The sequence below is a fragment of the Balaenoptera acutorostrata genome, chromosome 9, assembly GCF_949987535.1.
Source record: "Balaenoptera acutorostrata chromosome 9, mBalAcu1.1, whole genome shotgun sequence".
NCBI lineage: Eukaryota > Metazoa > Chordata > Mammalia > Artiodactyla > Balaenopteridae > Balaenoptera > Balaenoptera acutorostrata.
Genome location: NC_080072.1, coordinates 104,533,693 through 104,555,463, shown reverse-complemented (window position 1 = coordinate 104,555,463; position 21,771 = coordinate 104,533,693). Strand labels below are relative to the sequence as shown.

Here is a 21,771-nt window from a genome sequence, read left to right as displayed (position 1 = left end):
CAGGGAGGTCTTTGAGTGTGTCTGCGGGCATCCGCCTGCCCATCCACTCGGCCACCCGCCTACGCTTTTGTGGAGCAGCTACAGAGTCAGGCCCTCCCTGTGAGAAATCCACACTGGGAGTTATTGCAAGCGCACATCTTGAGCTTCTGAATATTCATGAAGGAAGCAGAAAGGCCAATGCTAAAAGGGGGAGAAATAGTAATTCATAAATATTAATAAAGGCAGGCCACATGCACCAAGTAGGGCTAGGAATGTTAACGAGAAGATGAAGTCCGGGGCCTGCGCGTGCCTGTTGGGCGGGTGCCCGGCGCGGGCGCGGCCCCCGGAGCCCGGGCACGAGCGCGGGGGAGGTGGGGGAGGTGGCGGAGGGGGCGGGGTGGGGAGGAGGGAGCGGAGCCGGGCGCCGGCGGAGCTGCGAGGGGAGCGTTCGCTAGCTCGCGGCTGCCGCTGTCGCTGAGCTGCGCACCGGCCGCTCCCCGCGGCCAGTGGATGGGGGTGTCCAGCTGAGCCCCGCGATCCGCCTCCCTCCTCCAGGACCCGCACAGGTGCAGTCGCGGGGGGCGACCTTAATCCAGACCGACCCACTGCCGTGGGTGGGGGTGGACGGGGGTGGGGAAGGAGGCCCCGCGACTTGGGATGCTCCGGCCGGCAGGTCTGGGGGCGCCGAAGCTCCGCACCCAGGACGGTCCCATCGCGGAATCGGAAAGGAAGAGCCCGGAGGCCGTCGCCCTCCTGCCCAGCCCTTCACGGGAGAGCAGCGGGGCGCAGCGCCCGGCGCCGGGAGATACCGGATGATGGGCACTTCAAGCATCATCAGAGCCTCGGCCCCCCAGCCAGGCGTGTGTGTGTGTGTGTGTGTGTGTGTGTGTCGAGAGGCGGCGCGGTTTGGGGACTGGGGGAGGCAGGGAACGCAGCCCGATGGTGCTGGAGCAGTGGGTCGGTACCTTCTCCCAGGACCGTTATCTGGTCCGGCTCCCTTCAACGCCCCAGAATCATCTATGCCTCTAAGAACCTGACCCCGCACCCCGCCCGTGCCCCTCCCTGGGACGCCGAGCCTCTCCCCAGGGACCGTGCATTCCTGCAGTGTCACAACCGCTGGCAGCTGCCGCAGACGCTGGCGGAGCGATTGTTTTACCGCGAACAGGTCGGAGAAAGGACGGGCGTGATGGTGGTGGGGCACGCTGCCCTCCTGTGGGCCCAGGGCCTCTGGGGCTGGGAGCGCATCTGACGGAGCCCCCAGGGGGTATATCACAGCCCTCTCTTCTTCTCTCTTCCCTATCCCTGCCCTACTCGCCGCGACACCTCCTGACCCCCTCCGCTCCCATGTCCCGGTCGTGTTTGGCTAAAAGGGCCGTGGCCCTTGGAGTATGCGTGCGGCCTGCGCGGGATTCCCCGGCTTTCTCGGAGCTCCAGGCATTGTGCTGCTTGGAGGAGCCTTTCTTTACCCCAACAGACTGGGGGAGGGGGATGTGAGATGAGGGTGAATGGAGCAGCAGGAGGAGGGGGAAGGGGGAAGCAGAACCACAAAGGGGTTGCTGACTTCTATGCGGTGAAATACGCTCTTTCCGTCAAAATGGGCAGCTTGGCACGGACGTGTACGCTGACTGGCTTTTGCTGAGGAGCAGTGGGAAACCGAAGGTGGGTCAGTGGAGGGCAGCTTTAGGGATGGTATGGGGGGTGGGGTGGGCATAGAATCAACTGGTCTGTGGGGCAAGTAGTGGGAAGAAGGGGAGATGGAATGGGGCCTGTGTGGAGGTGCAGAGGCCCAGCAGGGGGAGGCATGGTGAATTCTCTGCTGCTCCGCTCAGCAGAGCAGGCACTGGGAAACGGTACTGCAGCCCCGAGCTGCAGCTACTATGCATCATTGTGCTGCACGAGAGGCTTACCGTGTGTTTCCTACTGGGTCTCTGTTAAGTTCTGAGCTGTCTTTTCTTTTCCAAATTACACCATCTCTTGGGAACCAAAATAAATGGAATAGATTATAGGACATAAGCAAACTATAGTCCTGCACTCTTGTTGTATGATAAAGAGAAAAAGACAAGACCACCCTCCTATGGTTCCTTCTTTCTGCCATTCTTCACATATTTTTTTTTTCAAATTGATTTTGGAAGTATAGAGAAAGAGGATAAGCTCTCAATTGAATTATCCCTAGCTTTTAAGGGAAGGAAGCTTCTGAAATGAGCTGTGACTGAAGACAGGGGCAAGCTTGCCAGGATGCAAGAGTAGGACATCTCATTTCGGGGGCAAAGTTACCCCACCAAGAGAGAAGAGCAAAAGAAGGAGAGAAGGCGAACCGTTTAAGAAGGACTGCCAGCTCCAACCCAGAGACCCCTCCTTGAGGCCTTGGTGGGGTCAGTCAGATGCCTGGCTCTCACCTCCTCTGCCACAGCCTGGGCTCTTTCTACAAATTCTGGGCTCAGTTTGGGTGTCAAGTGACTTTGATTTTCAATGCAGGCTCTCAGTTTTAGCTTCATCCCCAGCTGGTCGTTCATGTGGAGCTTCTTGGCTCCTGGGTAGTGAGTGAGTTGATAAAGAGAAATCAGGCTATATTGCAGATTGTTCAAATGATCACATTTCTGAACTTTAGAGCTGTGATATTCATTTCTTCTTTTATAATCTTCTAGGTGAATCTATTTTCTCTAGAGCCTGGGCTGAGGATAGGTGCTTTCACGATAATCTTCTGTGTTGCCAACGTTCAAAACTCAATCGTAGCCCTAGGTTCCACTTGGCTCGCCCTCTTGTTACTGGTTAATGATATAGATTGTGCTGTTTCAAATCAGCGCCCTCCTTGATATCACCTTCTCACACCAGCTCCCTTGTCCCCTCCAGGAAGAGTACAGATTTAAAGGAAGTGTAAATATCTGGAATACCAGCTAGTTAGCTTTCACGTCTCTCTGAAATGGAACCAGTGATCTGAGTGGCTTTGACCACATGAATTGAAAATAGCAGGGGTGCCTTAGTAAAAAAGATGGTAACATTCATTCAGCAATAGTTCTCTCATTTGATAAGCATTTTGAAGCATCACGCATGGAATATCATGGCAAGGATAGTTTTTCTTTTCCTTGAAGCACTCTCACCCCACATTTCCATGTAACTAAGTTAGCCTCGCTTTCCTAATATTATTGACATTTACTGGATACTTCATGTATTCCACAAATTGTGCTTAGCACTTCAAAGATTAACTCATTTACTCCACAAAATAACCTCCAATATAAGTGCTATTTAAACCCCATTTTATGGATGAGGAAGCTGAGTCAGAGAGGCTTATAATTTGCCCAAAGTCTCATAGCTATGAAGTAATAGGAACAGGATTGGAACCTGGGGCCCGGCACTTAACCATCAGAGTCCTTCCTCTCTCAGTACAAATCCCTTGTCTGTAAAACCTTCCTTACTCTCAGTTGCACTCAGTGATCTTTTCTAAACTCACTTTTTTGGCTCTTGGGGATTCCTAATCTTTTTTGTGCTATGGGCCACTTTAGCAATGTAGAGAAACCTCTGGGATCCTTCTCTGAATATGCTTTTAAGTGCATAAAATAAAATATGGTTATATTCAAAGAGCCCTTAGGGGTCTGTCAACCATAGGTGAAGAACCTCTAGCTGGCAATTAGTTGTGTGTATATTACTTAATAGCTGGATTGTCCAATATGGTAGCCACTAGTCATAGGTGGATATTGGACACTTGAAATGTGGCTGGTCCACATGGAGACATACTGTGAATGTAAAATACACACTGGATTTCAAAGACTTAGTATGAAAAAAGAATGTAAAATGTCTCATTAATATTTAAAAATATGGATTACATTTTGCAATGGCAACATTTTGTATATATTAGATTAAATAAACTATACTATTAACATATATCAATTAAAAGTATTAAGTTAGTGTTATTAAAATTAACTTTCAGAGGTATTAGCTCTATACCAACACCTTCATTTCAACAAACGAGGAAATCAGGACCCACAATGCTTGTCACTCAGCCAGCCTTTGGCAGGTCTGTTGGCTCTTGAGCCTGTGTTCTTTCCAAGCTGTCATAATACTGCTTTTATATCTTTTTGTATTCCAAAAAGATATTTTTGTATTTTATGTTGCCTTTGCAAACTGTAAATACTCAGAATATGTTTTGATGAGATGTGGTGGTAACTGACTTAATCCCAGTAAAATCCCAGTAAGAACTATCCAGGTTCTTACCTGGTATGCCCTCTGCCTCGCTTATTTAGAGTTTTAGTTTTGTAGGTAGAGGTGGAGAATGGCAGTCCTGGGGCAGAAGCCGTGGTTTTTGCTGTCTGTTTGGTCCTCTTGAGGTAGTGGTTCCAATTTAAGCATCTATCTGGATCAGTCATCACGTAGATAGGAGGGAAAAGTTTGGTTGCCTTGCCGTGTTCCAGAGAAGGAAGCTGAGTAGGTAGAGAAGGGTATGATAGACAATAATGCTTGTGCTGCCTGCAATGGAACATGAAAACTGTGTGAGGGGGACGGAAGATCATTTGTCAGTGAGCACACATTGATTGATTGCCTCGCCGCAGGCAGTGTGTGCTAGAAACCATGGAGGGTATCCAGAGGACATCTCTGCCCTCGAGGAATTTAAATTAAAATTGGGGAAGGGCTTGGATGTACACGCAGATGGATAAATCACAGCGAAAGGCAATGTATGTAGAAGACCCGGAGCTGTTGGGAAATGAAGGGAGGTGAGTGTACAGCCTTCCAGGGTGTAGTGCCCAAGGTGGTTGTGGAGTCTGGGCTTTGGAGCACATGAGTCTCTGGGTCTTGTCTCTTACAGGGTACTAAGTCGTTTAATCTGTTCTTCTAGTTTCAGACATATGCTGTGTGTCTGGGAAAAACTCAGGTGCTTGTTTGAAAGTCTGTATTAGTGTTCAATTAGTCTATCATTTATTGATGAGAGTAATAATATCCAGGTCCATGAAGCCCTATCCAAAACCCTTGGGGCCAGGCATGTTTCAGAATTTAGATTATCTCAGATTTTGGAAGGCAATAATAGAGTGCATATTCTGCGTATCATCCCCCAGGGCCTGGGGCAGCAATCTCTATAATTTAAAAAAATTAAAATTTCTGCAGCAAAACACACTAAATGGGATAAATTAAAACCATGAACAGCTCTATATTCATGTAGATCAGGTTTAGTTGCCAAACGTGTTTAGGTCAGGGTAGGTTTTACCACCAAATAAGTTACGAAAAACTTCCAGTTTGTTTTTTTTTTAATTATTTTATTTTATTTATTTATCTCTGGCTGTGTTGGGTCTTCGTTGCTGTGCACGGGCTTTCTCTAGTTGCAGTGAGCGGGGGCCGCTCGTCATTGTGGTGCACGGGCTTCTCATTGCGGTGGCTTCCTGTTGCGGAGCATGGGCTCTAGGCGCAGGGGCCTCAGTAGTTGTGGCATGTGGGCTCAGTAGTTGTGGCTCACGGGCTCTAGAGCGCAGGCTCAGCAGCTGTGGCACACAGGCCCAGATGCTCCGCGGCACGTGGGATCCTCCCGGACCAGGGCTCAAACCCGCGTCCCCTGCATTGGCAGATGGATTCCTAACCACTGTGCCACCAGGGAAGCCCAAACTTGCAGTTTTGAGAGCACATGGTTAGGGATGTGGACCTATCGTAATAGTAATAATAATAATAATAATAATAATAGAGAACATAAACTGAACAACATAGACGTTTATTATCTGCCAGGCACTGTTCTAAGCACTTACCAGTGTTTACTCCCTTAACCCTTAGGACAGTCCTTTGAGATAGGTCCTATTATTACTTCTGTCCTGAGAAGAATAAAAGGGAGCACAGAGAAGTTAAGTTACTGTTAAGGTCACAGCTGGTAAGGGGCAGAGCAGGATGCAAACCTGGGCAGTCTGGTCCGGAGGCTGCATGCTTAACCATTAGGCTTTGTTTTTTGGAGCAGGGAATTGGAAGCAGGTGTATGCTAATTAGGTTAGCATTATTCACACTAACAATGATATTTGAACTCCTTAAGGGTATAATAGTGAGGAAGTACGGAAGCGATGGACCAGTAAAGTGGAAGTTTTGTTTTTAGAGGGATGAGAGTTATGGAATCAGTGATTATGGTTCCTCAGCAGAGGTGGCACAAAAGTCCAGTCCAAACTCACATTACCGTGTCTAATTCTTCTAGATAAACGAATCCGGAACATTGCAGTTGTCCTGCTGCTGTGCAAGAATGGAGGCCCCACTGGTGAGTTTGGATGAAGAATTTGAGGACCTTCGGCCCTGCTGCTCGGAGGACCCAGAAGAGAAGTCACGGTGTTTCTACGGCTCATCTCCCCACCATCTAGAGGACCCCTCCCTCTCTGAGCTTGAGAATTTTTCTTCTGAAATAATCAGCTTCAAGTCCATGGAGGACCTGGTGAATGAATTTGATGAGAAGCTCAATGTCTGCTTTCGGAACTACAACGCCAAGACCGAGAACCTAGCTCCCGTGAAGAACCAGTTCCAGATCCAAGAGGAGGAGGAGACCCTGCAGGATGAAGAGTAAGCTGTCTTAATTGCCCTCTCTCGCCTCAGATTAGAGCCCTGGAATCTGGGGCTCCTTGACATAGAACGAGTTTCTGTCCTTGGGTTCATGGCATATTACTTATATTTTTCTCTGTGAGGCAGTGCCCTGGTAACTGCTGACATTGTTCAGTTATGTCCCTTTACAGTTACTCACAGAGCTTTCTTAAGTTGAAACCACAAAGGAATGAAGGAGTTTTAGGAAATGGGTTTTCCTAGATGCAAAATTGAATTTCAGGAGCATGGTACATTTGGGGGTCTGTCTATCTTCAGCTTTCTTTATATCCATGGTAACCCACCCAGATATTAGAAATAAGGACCAGAAAAAAATTTAATTAACTGTGACAGAGGAATATATGTTGTTGGAACAATTTGCTTTACAAAACACCAGGATTGTGAAAATCTCCAAATTGTTTATAACCCCTCAGGACTGGAAAATTATCTACAAATGTTAAGATATGTCCACATAAGAAAGCATACACATTGAACCGAGAGAACAGGGAATTACCCTGGACACAACAAAGGTGATAACCAGGTGAAGTGGCTTTTGAGTACGCAGATTCCCTGTGTCACTTACCAGCCATCTTCCAGGGTCTTAACAGAAGTCAAGAAAAGGAATTTGAGAAAAGTGCTCTTCAAGGAGGGACTAAAAAAGGGAAGAAGCGGGTAATTTGTCATATAAATTAAAGAAAGGTGTTTGGGGCATTTAGTAAAAATAGGCGTAAATTCCCCATAGGGATAAAATATGCATCAGCTGTTCTTTAGGGATCGCACAAGAAATGTCAAGTAGTTGGCAGTAGAAGTTTGGAGCAACTGCACTTTTGGTTTCTCTTTTTATGGACTTGGGTGAGAAAAGTTGCCCATGAGTAAGTGGGGGAAGAGGTTTGTCCCACAGGATCGAACCTGATTGTATTGGGCAGATAGTTGCTTGTTTGATGACTACTGAGACTGTATCTCTGTGAATACAAGGGTTGTATATCTGTCTGTCTCATTCATTATTATCTCTCCACTGTGTGATTCAGCACATGGTGTGTAGTAAGTGATCAAATAATATTTTTGGAGTGAATATTAAATATCGAATGACCTGGATGAGCAATAATAGCTAGCCTCATAGGTGCATGTAATGTACTTCTAGGCCCACGCCACTTCCTTCTTTTCTTTTTAATTAATGCTAGCCTGAAGGCATGATCACAGAGAACATTTCACTCTGGTGACCAGTACTATAACTGTGGGCTACGTGTTTCAATTCAATCTTAAATTTCAAATTGATTCTTTTAGATTCTGAGCCTTTTATAATTTGCTCAGCTCCTCGAGGTCAAAAAAGAATGGCTCTGGGGCTTTATTATACAGAGTAGCTTTTACTGTTATCTACTTCATTGCACCAGGCAATGGACTAGAAACACGATGAATTGTGATTTTCATACTCTCACTAACTCGCTGTGTGACCTTGGGCTTGTCACTTAACTCTGGTTGACTGCGTGGATCCTCATCTTTGGAACCACCCGAGCTCAATCTTGATGAAGCAGGGCTAAGGACTTGCCAATAACCTAATTTCTCACCTCACCCAGGCTGTGCTCGGAAAATTCCTTTTGCTTCCAACAAATCATTTCTCCCCTGTCTAAACCACCCCTTTGCCTCATTAAGGACAGAGGCCCAGCAAGCAGGTTCTTACTCTTTCCTAGCACATTAGCAGAGGCCACTCAATGTTAATTACCATCACATGGGATTATTAGTCTTATCCTGATTTTTCTGACTTGCCTGCCTCATTGACTGCCTCAGGTAAATGACCAAAGGTTGAATAATTCCTTAGAGGTAAAATATGATTTGGGGATAGTGTGGTGGGAAGAATCTGGGAAGAGAAATCGTAACACAGTGTTTCTAGGCGTTCCACGTATCTAAAGCTTTACAACTTAAAATAAAAATTTGAATTAAATTACACACTTTGCTTTAGAGACACCTATCAAGCTATTTCAACTGTAAAATTATGATGAGGTAAAAGAAAAAGATAATTTAATATCCAGCACGGTTAATAGTCTCCTGAGCCCAGCTCTGGTGTTCTAATAAACTTGCTTAGGTTTAGTAGTTAGAGATTTCATCCACCAATGAGTGGAAAGTGTTTTGGGTGGGTTAGAACTACACAATAGAGGCTTCAAACAAAAACAATGAAATTCTTGGTCAAACTAACCTCCTGAAAGATAGCACAAATCAGAAAGCAGGGTCAGTGATTCCCTTTGAAGCTTTGACTTCTTTAGTTTTCATTTGGAACTATGTGTCTCAGAGGGAATTGGCTGAGATACTAACTCTTCTCCGATTTGTCAGGGCAGGGAAGTCCTAGGCATTAAAAGAGAGTCAATGTGTATCAATATGTATTTCTTGTTTCTAAATTTAGAAAATATTCCAGAATCTCTTCTTTGCACATGTAGGAACACCCTTTCCTTCGTCATAAGAGATCCGACCTGGAGACCTACAGAGTGGGAATGGTCAACCCTCAACCCACTTCCTACTTCACTGGGGTCCCTGTCTTACAAGGACCCTGGAGACAGAGGGGCCAAACATGTGAGAACACTGACAGTTTCCTGTCTTTCCGGTAGATTTACTGGATTAAAGGTCATGTTAAAAATCAAGTTCGCATGATAAATAAACAGCCTGTAGTCAGCCATGCTTTAAGTCGAAGAGAGGTGAATCCCAAATAATCAGATAGGGATAGTCGACAGATGCCTGTGATTTTTAGGAAAGTTAACTCTCTTCTCAGAGGTTCAGTTTCCCCATGTGGAAGGCAGAGATAGTATGGATTCTATTGAAGCACTTGAAAGAATCTAAAAAGTTGTTCAAAGTCATTGATGTGTTAATAATTCATAATTCCTAAGTATTAACAGCAAAAGTATACTCCTGTTAACACACATCTAAGTGTGGATATTGGCCTGACTCGACACAAATAAAACTGGACAAGGGCAGTAGCCAGCCTAGAGGGGCTTAAGGGAAATGTTCCCAAGTTGGAATTCTAATAAGCACTATAAGCTGTCTACCATATTGTCAGGAATAGGTATACAGGGGTGTGTGTGTGTGTGTGTGTGTGTGTGAGGATTGATGTAGCTTTGATAGCTATGTTGCCAGTTCCAGACCCAGATTTTTGGATACGTGTCTTGTTCAACCTGTTCTGTTTGGTTTGCTCATCCTCTGCTAGCATCCTTTTCCAAATCCCTAGCCCTCCATGGTGAAAGATAGTTACAGTCATTTCTATAGGCATCTAAGCCCAAGATATAAAATATGCACATGAAAAGGCTTTTCTGTTATTACAGGGACTGAGGGAGCAAATTGGATCTCAGGTGCCATGGCAGCGTAATGACGAGAATGGAGGGAACCTGTTTAATCTTAGTTCTTTGATGAAAGATATAGTGGATAGCTTTCAAAGTCTCCTTTCCCCGAGATAAGAGTAAATAGCAGGACGCTTCTCAGGAAGTGGAGTTTTACAGGCCACCCAGGATGCCTCTAACAGGGAATATGTCTCTTCCCAAGAACCCTGCTTAGGATAAGATGGATAACCTCTCTGGGGAGGAAAGTCTGTCCCATTCTCTCCCTCACAGAAAGCTTTGTGTTTTCCCCTCCCACTGCCGTTCTTCGTTCCCGTGCCTGCCTGCCTGCCTGCCTGCCAGGGTGCCTGCCTTTGCCGTCCATTTAACCTTCCCCGGGCTGGAGATCGAGACAGAAAGCAGGCATGTACCCTTGCTGACCTTGCCATTTCTCCTTTCATAGATTGATGAAAGCACCAGGTCCAGAATAATGCAGTTATAGACTTTTCACGCAGAGCCGGCTGCTGAACTGCTCTTCTAGGTTGTGATTTGGAACTTGGCATATTGTTCTGATGCCCATGCCCATCGTAAAGTTCATAAAGAATTGGAATAGCTAAGTGGGTAGGAATATAGGCTCTGTAGCTGTATTGCCTGGGTTCAAATCCTACCTCTGTCATTACTGGCTGTGTGAATTTAGATGAGTTAATTAACTTCTCTATGTTTCAGGGGTTTTTTTCTCAGTATCTGCCTTATAGAGTTGTGACGAATGAATGAATTAATCCACAGAGAGTTTAGGGTAGTACCTGGCTTATGCATAGTAAATGCTCAGTAAGGTTGGCTGCTATGGTTATTATTGTTAAATGGGCACTGAATGAATATGGGAAGGGTGTGCAAGTGATGACAAAGAGATGAGAGTCATTCTATTAAAGGTTGCTTATGAACCTCAAAGGATAAAAAGTATGTCCATCAGAAAGCAAGAAGAAAACTTGGAACAGAAAAAGGATGGCTTGATATCCCGAGGAGATAAAGGTTTAGGGAATTGTCACTAAAAGTCTAGAATTAGAAGATAAAATCCAGAGCATGTCAGTGAAGGCTCAGGTGAGAAAAGTTGCCACCCTAAATGATTTAAGGCAGTCTCCAGTTGCCACTTTAAGGATATAAACAGTTTCAAGGTCATTGGAAAGTGTGCTGTCCGTTTAAGGTCCCAGCTTCCATCCTATCTAGGAGAGGTACAAAAGGCTCCTGCCTGTTTTGGGCTTTGCTGAATTTTATTTTTCCAGGCGCTTGCTGCAGGGTCAGACCCGAAGGTCAGTGCCTGCATGCGTGTTGTTCATTCTCGACGCAGAGAGTGTAATGCAGTGATGCACGGAGGACTTGACTGCTGACCTTCCTAGTGGGTGTGGCGCTGGGACTTTTGGAGACAGCAAATCATATTTGCCTCTTGGCTTTAGAATGCTAATGACACTTGGATTTAGAATTAGGCTGGATTAATGAAACTCTAATAGTGCTTGATGGAAACTGGATTATCACCCATGTTTAAGACGTAGACTGAAATCCTGCTGAAGAGATGTCGAATGAACACTTGATGGGGTCTCTCCAAGTGCCTTCTTGTAATCGTACTACAGAAAATGAATAAGTGGATAACCAAAGCAGTGCCATTAAATTGTGTTTTCTTGGGTTGCTTTTTTTTTTATCACCAAATTGTGTTTTTATCACCAAATAGGAAAATCTCCTTGATTATATACCCGTATGTCATATGTCATTCCAGATTTTATATATGTTAAGAACACTCCCCTCCCCCACTTTATGTATCTGGTTTCAGGTGTCTGTGCTCTGATATATATATATATATACATACATATACATATATATATATATACACATCTTGCTATATATATAAAATGTGCACTTATCTTTTCAGCATCTTGCACCATACTTTGTCATGTTTTGGATTTGATCCGTATGTGTACATAGGTGCTTATTTTTAAATGACCATTTCCTTATATTAGTATATCTAAATAAATTGTACCTTCTTATACCTTGTTTCACAGGTATCATTCATGTTTGATGTGCACAGGCACCTGAAGGAGATTGCACTGAGCCCTCATTATTTCATTACCTAATATTAACTCAAGTGCTGCTGGCTTCCATGGATGGCATTCATTATTTTAGGAGCTTGGTTTACTGATTTACATTAATCTCTTAGTGTTGACTAATTTATTCATTTTCCTGTGTGTGAGAGTTTGTGACTTCAGGATTTTCCCCAATCCCCTCCCCATTTTTTTCCCCAAGAAAATCTTTCTGAAATAAGTGAGTTAAGCAAAGAGAATTGTAGAATACCCTTTCGTATAATGTACCTATCAGAACTGTAAAAAAGAAACGTAATAAAGGGAACCCCATCTTCCCCCACTAAAAACTAATTGTGCAGACAGTGGTGTATTTATTGGTTCCTTTCATATATTTTCTTTGGAGTCTCCATGATAGAGACAGGGCTCACTTAGACTCTACATTGCTAGAGGACAGGATTGTGCCACCCTGGGATCCCTAGAACATTTTGGGTAATAAGTAACTTTTAATAGCATTGGCATCTTCCCCTTACCTACATTAGATGTCAAGGAGTTAATTCTTGACCTTTTAGATTGCAGGCATCTGAAACTGAAATACAGTTAACCCTTGAACAGCATGGGGGATTAAGGGCGCTGACCCCCTGGGTAGTCGAAAAATCCATTTCCTGCTGTTTCTGCCTCAAAAACAAAGGAATTAGTAAACCACAAGGGCAATAAGCTGAAACAATTTGAATAGAAGCAGGACTCACACCCTACTTCTTTTGAGTCCACATATTATGATCTCTAATCGAACACAAACTTTCCTCCACACTTAGTTAAAGTGAAGAAGTGTAAAATGAAAATATTGGTACTACAGTATTTACTGGAAAAAAAATCCACATGTAAGTGGATGCTCACAGTTTAAACTCGTGTCATTCAAGGGTCAGCTGTGTATATAAACTAGACAATGACCCTGATCTTAATGAGATTCAGCCAGAAAATCTGCCCAGATCAATCTCTCTCTTACTCCCTCCCTCCCCTTCTTCTCATTCTTCTCTGCCCATAAGAAAGGAAACATGGGCATTTTTTAGGTTCATGAGACAGGAGCCATTTGGTTGAGGGGCAGATTTAGTTTCAGGGGCAGTTTATCTGTTGCCAGAGGTGTTTTACTTGTAGACGCTACCATTGGTTTCTCAATGGTGACAAATTCCTCTTCTCTTAAGCAAACAGCTTAGGCACTGAAGCTCCTGGCCAGGGTCCATTCTCTTGGCTCCTTCTCTCCTGGTAATGCCTGAAATTCAGTTTTTAAGCTACTTCGCTCCTGCATGCTGGAAGGCAGATGATCTCAGCTTGGCACACACAGAAGCCTCTCTCCTCCCCTGGCCCAGCTCTTCCTTCCTCCAGGCCAGGCCAGGCCACAGATGTGTGCTAATGAGAGCTTCTCTTTGTTTACAGGGTTTGGGATGCTCTGACAGACAATTACATCCCTTCACTCTCAGAAGACTGGAGGGACCCAAACGTGGAGGCTCTGAATGGCAACAGCTCTGAAACTGAGGTACCTCTCTGGGGCCCCCAGCTTAGCAGGGCTAGAGAAGCTGTGGATTCCAGTTAGAAAAACATTCAGTAATGCTACAGTCTTCCCCATTATGTAATGAAGCTCAACATCGTTGCTGGGAAAGTAGGAGTTGTGGAGGAAGTGAAAAATAAGATGAAGGGGGACATCCAGGGTATATGAGGTGATTGGAATGATTGTAAAGACTGTAAAAGCAGATCACTTCTGTTGCTCATCATCGGCCTACAACATGCAAAATAAGGTGATCTGAAGTAAGAGAGGAGAGTGAATATAATGGGCTTTTTTTGTGTTCGAATAATGATGGTTAAAAAAAAAAATCAGGGTCTCCCATCTAAGATGGACAGTTCAGTCCCATCAAAAAGTCTTGACAGACTTGTGACAAGCTCAGGGCCTGGCTGATGGCCAGAGTGGGGACCCAGATAATAGTGAGGTGACCATGCAGCGGGGAGGGATTCTTTATGAAACTCATTTAACAGGCACTTATATGGCTGGACCTGAGTCACAGTCTGTGGTTACTGATGCCGAAGAGGAAAGTAGCCTACGGACTTCTGAAAAAGTAAAGAGAATACTTATTTTGAGTTGACTTGCATAGGTTATGGAACGTGACCTTTCAGAATATCCAAATTGCCCCTCCTAGCTGAATATACATATAGAAAGCTAAATCACGTAAGGGCTCTGTCCTTGCTAAAAGCCTGTTTCTACCTTGCTTAGTGTTCTAGTTTCAGTTATAAAGGAAATTTGACAATTTCTTATCAGGAAGGGCTGTGCAATTTTATTGCACAGTAAATGAGGGTGGGAGGTGGATCTGATCTTCCTAGGTGCTCCAGGATTGAGTCCAAGGAAGAGCGAGAACCAGATTTCCCTTACTGGGCGACATTTCTGCAGATCGTTGGCCAAAATAGCACAGCAAAGAGATCAGCAATTGGCCGATTTGTTGAAAAGGTGGCTGAATATCCTTTTTAATTCTTCTAATAATTAGCCATCCGAAATACTTAAAACCTCAAGAATAGACTTCGAAACAAAGAGATTCGCTACAACCCTACTTAGCATGGATGTGGGATGTCTCAGGTCCTGTTTTGAACTCCCGAGTGCTTTATTTCTCTTGCGGTACTTATATGGATAGTATTTAGTACTTACCCAAAATGCGAAGGAGAAGATAGGCAATAATGGAATAAACCTAGTTACTGAAATGAAATCAGGTCCGTCATGGTGCAAAAGGCAGATTTTGCTTTGTTATCTCCTTTGCCACCTTTCCAACTCATTTTGTGGATTAAGCCAAAGTATATATAAGATAGCCTACCCTTCAAAAGGACTCTAATTTATCCTCATTTGCAGATTTCCCTCAAGAGGGTTAATATTTCAGGGCAACCTGAATGACCCTGGGAAGGATGATCTTGAGCTCTGCTCCTTGTAGAATTTTCTCCATCTGACCCACGGGAAAAGGACGGGGTAGCAAAAGTGGATGGATTAAGGTTGTTTTATTTTAGCCTCCTTTATTATCTGGATTCATTACAGTAGAAGCTCTTTTCACTGACATCAGTTTAAACGACTTGCTATATAACCAGTGCTCTGTATTCCTTCTGTAAAACATGCCAACCGAACGCCCTTGGCATGCGGCATGCACACCAATGGTAGGCTTCTCTCTGGGAAGTCTTATCTCTTCTTCCACTTAGTTCATTGCCAAGAATCAGTTGTGTTTGTTCCCAAACCTGTTCATGCTTGTCCTTGTGACTGTAACTAATGTAATGAAATGTTATGGAAACTGTAGGGTTATGACTGCAAAGAGAGTCATTTTTGCTTTTATAAAATCAAAGTAACACATGTATGTAATTTTAAAAGTCAAATAATACTTTTAAAATAATACGAGACAACAAAAAATATAAACAGCAGTCTCTGACTTATCTTTCCCGGCTCCATAGAGGCAACCACTTCGACTTCTTATTGCTGTTTCTTTTGGCGGGTACCTACAATTTTCTAAATAACACATTTATGTTACTATTTCTTTGATTATCTAAAATGAATAATTTTGGCTGTTATCCATTATGGAAGATAAGATTTAAGTCTTTGGCATCACCTCAAATACTCACATTTGGCCTTCCCCCTTGTCACCAATTAAATCAATATTACAAGCACACACTAGGGTAACTGTGTAAATACTATTTCTTGCTGAATCATGTAGTGTTCTGTAAGAATATTTCCTCTCTTGTACAACTCCTTATTTAACCTGGAGTGAAGAATTGCCTTGTTTTTTCATTTGCTTAGTTTCCTGTATATCTATCATTAGTTCAACCCCAAACTCTGAGTGAACTCTACATCTCATACTATGTTTTAAAAAACTCAGATAGTCTTTCAATTCAATCAAAAAAAAAAAAAAATCCAAACTAGTACCCTCCATCTTTCTGCTGTAAAGTAATCTGGTTGTACTCTAGATCTGGTGAAATCTTCATGTCTCCTTCTCCTGTCCTCTGACTGCCATGTTTTTATTTTTCTCGGTATGTTCCCTTGTTTTGGTGAAAAAAATTCAGTATATTCTTGAGAAAGGGTAGAGAGGAATATATTGGTTAGAATAGATGAGAGTGTCTTTATTCTCCCGTCATACACTTGATTGAGAATTTGACTTGATAGAGTTATTTTAGGCTGCAAGTGAATATTTACTCAGAATTGCAAAGCCATCATTCTCTTTTTCTCCAGCTTTCAGTGGTGATTGAGAAGCCCCATTTAGAATCCATTCTGATTCTTTGTCTTTTATATGTGACTCTCTTTTGGTTCTCTCTAGAAGCTTTCAGAATATTCTCTTTTTCCTTTCTCATTTCTTTTACAGTAATGTGCCTTAGAGTGAGCTTTATTTTTTCATTCAAATGAATTATACTCCGTGGGCCCTTTCGACCTGGAAGCTCATGACTTTAAATTGTGGCATGGTTTCTTGTTATTTCTCTGAAGATGAATTATTTCTATTTTCTGCCTCTATTGAGATGATTATATGGTTTTCTCCTTTATTATGTCAATGTAATGAATTACATGAATTGAGTTTCAAATGTTAAATCAACCTTGCATTCTTGAGATTAAAGGCAACTTGGTCATGGTTTATTATTCTTTTCCTTTTTAATCATAGCTTTACTGAAGGATAATTGGCATACAATAAACAACACATGTTAAAGAGTGCAGCTTGATAGGTTTTGACATATGTATACGTCTGTGAAACCATCACCACAATCAAGATAGCAAGCATGTCTGCATGTCTATCACTCTTCCCTTTCACCCCCCAATCTTCAGGCAACTAGCTGCTGTCATCATAGATTAGTTTGCATTTTCTAGAATTTTGTATAGGTGGAATCACGCAGCATGTACTCTTTTTCTGGTCCGTTTTTTAAAACTCAATATAATTATCTAGATATTCATCCATTTTGTTGCATGTATCTACATACATTCCTTTTTATTTCTGAGTAGTGTTCCATTATATGGATATACTATAATTTGCTTATTCATTCACCTGTTGATGGACATTTGGGTTTTTTCCAGCTTTTGAATATTGCCAGTGAAGCTACTATGAACATTCTTGTATAAGTCTTTTTGTGGACATGTCTCTGTTTCTCTTGGGTAAAAACCTATGAGTGGAATGTCTGAGTCATATTGTAAGTGTCTGTTTCACTTTTTAAGGAACTGCCAAACTGTTTTCCAGTTTGAGAGCTCCAATTATTCCACATCCTCACCAACTCTTGGAATGGACAGCCTTTTTGATTTTAGTCATTTGAGTGGGTATATAGTAGTATCTTATTTTAATTTGCATTTTCCTGGTAACAGATGATGTTAAGCATCTTTTCATGTGCTTATTCACAACCCATGCATCTTCTTTGGTGAAGTGCCTGTTCAGTCTTTTGCCCATTTTCTTAGTGGGCTGTTTGTGTTCTTAGTATTGAGTCATTGGAGTTCCTCATGTTAAAAGATAAAATGAGGCATATTAAATTTCTGAGACTTTACCTGAGCAAAATTCTGTTCGAATCAGACAATGCCAAACCCAAAGCGGGTAGGAGTGCTCCATCGACAGGAATTAGAGGAAGGACTTTTACAGAGAAGAGGTGGAAGCAAAGGAAGGAAATTATCTGATTGGCTGTAGCTTGAGTGGTTGTATTATCTGGAAAAGCCTGGGTGGCTGTTTGTGAGTGGCTGTCCTTTGGTTTGAGTTCTTAACCTTGAGGCATTAGAGGTTTTTGGTTTGCTTAGGAGGCTCATGAAGCATTCAAGTCATCTCAGTCTAATAGCCTCTTTGTTTAATTATTTTAACACATATATTCTAGATATAGTTCTTTTTCTGTTGTATGTTTTACAAATATTTTCTTCTTGTCTATGGATTGCCTTTTAACTTTATTAACAGTACATTTGAAGAGCAAATGTTTTTTAAATGTGATGAAGTCCAGTTTATTCATTTGTGTTTAATAGTTTGTGCTTCTTATGTAGTACTTAAGAAATTGCCAAGCCCAGGGTCACTAAGATTTTTTTCTTAAGTCTTCTAGAAGTTTTGTAGCTTTAGCTTTTATGTAGTTTAAGATCCACTTCACGTTAGTTTCTGTATATGGTGTGAGGTTAAGGTCAGGGTTCATGTGCATGGCTATCCAATTGTTCTAGTACAATTCATTGTAAATATCCTTTCCATATTGAATTGTCTTGGCACCTTTGTTGAAAATCAGTTGACCTAAATGTGTGGATATATTTCTGAATTCTCTGTTCTGTTTCACTGCTATATGTGTCTATCTTAATGCCAATACTATGCTATGTTCATTACTGTAGCTTTATAATAATGTCTTGACATAAAGCATAAGTTTTTCAACTTTGTTCTTTTTTTTCAAAGTTGCTTTGGCTATTTTAGGTCCTTTGCATTTCTGTATAAATTTTGGAATCACCTGATCAATTTGTACAAAGAAACTTGCTGGACATTCAACTGTGATTGTATTAAATCTATAGAACAATTTATGTATGTAGATCAATGTTAATGTGATGAATTACACTAATTGATTTTTAAATATTAAACCAACCTTTCATTTTTAAGATAAATCCCACTTAGTTGTGATAGATATCCTTTTCACATAATGTGGGATTTGATTTGTTTATATTTTATTAAGGATTTTTGCATCTATGTTCATGAGGAATCTTTCTTTTTAATTTTCTTTTCTTGTAATGTCATAAGGTGAATTGGGAATTTTTCTTCTTCTATTTTCTGAAAGAGTTTGTGTTATATTGGTATTATTTCTTCCTTAAATGTTTGATTGACTACACCAATGAAACCATCAGGACCAGAGGTTTTCTCCGTGAAAGTTTTTGATTACAGATTCAATTCCTTTAATAGATATTGGGCTATTTAGATTTTCCACTTCTTCCTGAGATGATTTTGGTAAAGTGTGTTTTTTAAGGAATTTATTCATTTAATCTAAGTCATAGTATTGACCACAAAGTTGTTTATGATATTCTCTCACTCTTTTAATGTTAGTAAGATCTACAGTGATGTTCCCGTTTTTATTACTGTTATTGTTGATTTGTGTTTTCTCTCTCCTTCTGTCCCTCTCCCTCACCCCCTTCTCATCAGTCTGTTTATGGGTTTATCACTTTTATTAATCCTTCCAGAGAACCACTTTTGTTTTTTTTTTTCCTCTGTGTTTTTTTCATTTTCTAGTTTGTTGATTTCTTCCCTTAGCTTGATTGTATCCTTCTCTGTATTTAAAATAGGGTTTTACGTCACCCTTTATTTTTTAAGCTTCTAAGGTGGAAGCTTAGGTCATATTTTAAACTTTAAAAAAATGATCTTAGTCCATTTGGGCTGCTATAATAAAATACGACAGACTGGGTGGCTTATAAACAACAGAAATGCACTTTTCACAGTTATGGAGGCTGGATATCCACGATCAGGGTGCCAGCATGGTTGATTCTGGTAAAGGGCCTCTTCCAGCTTGCAGACTGTCAACTTCTGGCTATGTCCTCACAGGACACATGGTGCAGAGGAGCTCTGTGGAGCCTCTTTTATAGGAATACACTCCCATTGATGAGGGTTCCACCCTCCCCAGCTCCTCCCCAAGGCCTCCTTATACCATCACATTGGGGGTTAGGATTTCAACATGAATTTTGGGAGGACACAAACATTTAGTCCATAGGAATAACATAAGCATCTTAAAACAGTAAAATTTCTTATAAGCATTGCCTTAACTGAATCCCACAGTTTCGATGTGGTATGTTTTCATTATCATTCAGTTCAAAATATTTTCCAGTTTTCTCTTTCTTTTTTGGCCTATGGGTTATTTAGAAGAATGTTTATAGATATTTTGTCATTGATTTCTAATTTAATTTTGTCAGAGAACAAAATCTGTACAAGTTAAATCTTTTAAAATATATTGAGACTGATATATGACCTAGCATATGTTGTATCTTAGTGAATGTACTATGTATCACTGAGAAGAATGTATATTCTGCGATCGTTGGTTGTGATGTTCTAAAAAGGTCAACTAGATTAAGGTGGTTTATAGTATGGTTGGATTCTTTATATTCTGATTTTTTGTCTGTTTATTTTATCAATTATCAAGACAAGAGTGTTAAAAATTTCCAGTTATTACTGTGGATTTGTCTATTTCTTTCTTCAGTTCTGTTAGTTTTTGTTTTATATATTTTGAAGCTCTGTTATTAACTGCATACACTTTTATTGTTGTTGTGTCTTCCTGATTGACCCTTTTATCATTATGAAATATCCTTCTTTATCTCTGGTAATACTCCTTGTTTTGAAATCTGCTTTGTCTGATATGAATTTAACCACAACAGCTTTCTTATGCTGTTAGGTACACATTTTTTCAATCCTTTTACTTTTCATCTATCTGCATGTTTAAAATGTGTCTTTTATAGATTGTATGTAGTTGGGTCTTTTATATTCAGTCTGACAATGATAATCTGTGCTTTTTAGTTTATTGTGTTTAGTTCATTTACATAGCATTTAGTTCATTAACATTTAACATAACATTACTAGTTTGTGTTTAGGTGTACCATCTTGCATTTCTATTTGTTCCATCTGGGTTTTTTGTTGTTATTGTTGCTCTGTTTCACCTTCTTTTGGGTTAATCAAGTACTTTTTGGTATTCCATTTTATTTCTACCTTTGGATTTTTAGTTATACCTCTTTGTGTACCTTTTTTTTAGTTGATGCTAGGTTGGGATCTGCTCTCTAGCATCTCTTTTGCTGTTGTCTTTTCTCCAGTTCTCTTTGTCCCTGTGGGATATTCTCTTTTGATCCCTTTACTCTCACTTTAGCAGAGTTTCGGGAGATAACTGTGTGTGCTCAATCTCCCATGTACCTTCCTTCTACTATTACAAAATCAGAAACAGGAAACAAAAGTTGTGTTGTAATGTGGATGATGCAAGAAAGACTACATGAAATTCTACTCGGAGGTCCATCATGGAAGAAAAGGCCTTGGCCTTACGTTAGGAGCTTGGTGAATGAATAAATGTACATTTATGTGTTTAGGTCAAAATAATATGCTCGAGCTATGTATGTACGTATGATTATTACTATTCACAATTCTCCACTTTTAATTGGGTTTTTCAGTTAATGAACCTATTCTGTTCCTGACTGTGATGTAAAAGATGGTCTCTTTTATCCCTGTAACTTTAATTGATAGCAGATGGTGGTTCTCTTAGACAAGAGGAAATGGGAGTCTAGGACAGTAAGTTACATCCTTCTGTTTTCCAGGTGAATAAGCAGCTCAGTTATCTGTGGAGGTGGGACTGAATATAGGAGGTGATAGTATTACCATTCAGTCCTCTCCTTTTCATTCCTTCTTTCAACAAATATTTGTTGCCATGTGCTGTTTGCTGTATTCTGGTGCATCTCCCTTTGGGGATATGGAAGCACTGACTTAACCCACACAGATGGGTTAAGTTGCCCTTTCCTTGGGCTGGGTACATATTGGTGACTTTTTTCTCTTTCTTTTACTTTTTTTTTTTTTTTTTTTAAATACCTTGTTTTTTTGTTTTTTGTTTTTTTTTAAGGATTTTCTTATTTATTTATTTATTTATTTATTTATTTTTGGCTGTGTTGGGTCTTCGGTTCGTGCGAGGGCTTTCTCCAGTTGCGGCAAGCGGGGGCCACTCTTCATCGCGGTGCGGGGACCGCTCTTCATCGCGGTGCGCGGGCCTTTCTCTATCGCGGCCCCTCCCGTCGCGGGGCACAGGCTCCAGACGCGCAGGCTCAGCAATTGTGGCTCACGGGCCCAGCTGCTCCGTGGCATGTGGGATCTTCCCAGACCAGGGCTCGAACCCGTGTCCCCTGCATTAGCAGGCAGATTCTCAACCACTGCGCCACCAGGGAAGCCCTCTTTTACTTT

The 21,771-nt window shown here is 41.7% G+C and overlaps 1 protein-coding gene across 3 annotated transcripts in view; it reads left to right on the top strand.

The window, feature by feature from the left end:
- The first annotated feature begins 386 nt into the window (after positions 1-386).
- The window catches only part of FEZ1 (fasciculation and elongation protein zeta 1), a 39,098-nt gene continuing 17,713 nt past the window's right edge, over positions 387-21,771 (top strand). The window contains exons 1-4 of one of the 3 annotated variants that reach the window (XM_007183409.2): positions 387-545; positions 1,582-1,638; positions 6,134-6,489; positions 13,301-13,400. In XM_007183409.2, the coding sequence (XP_007183471.1) occupies positions 6,179-6,489; positions 13,301-13,400 (411 nt within the window). In that variant the 5' untranslated portion in view covers positions 387-545; positions 1,582-1,638; positions 6,134-6,178. Of the gene's footprint in view, positions 546-689; positions 840-1,581; positions 1,639-6,133; positions 6,490-13,300; positions 13,401-21,771 lie in introns of those variants that run through there. The other 2 variants (XM_057553921.1, XM_007183408.2) reach the window with 2 other exon arrangements.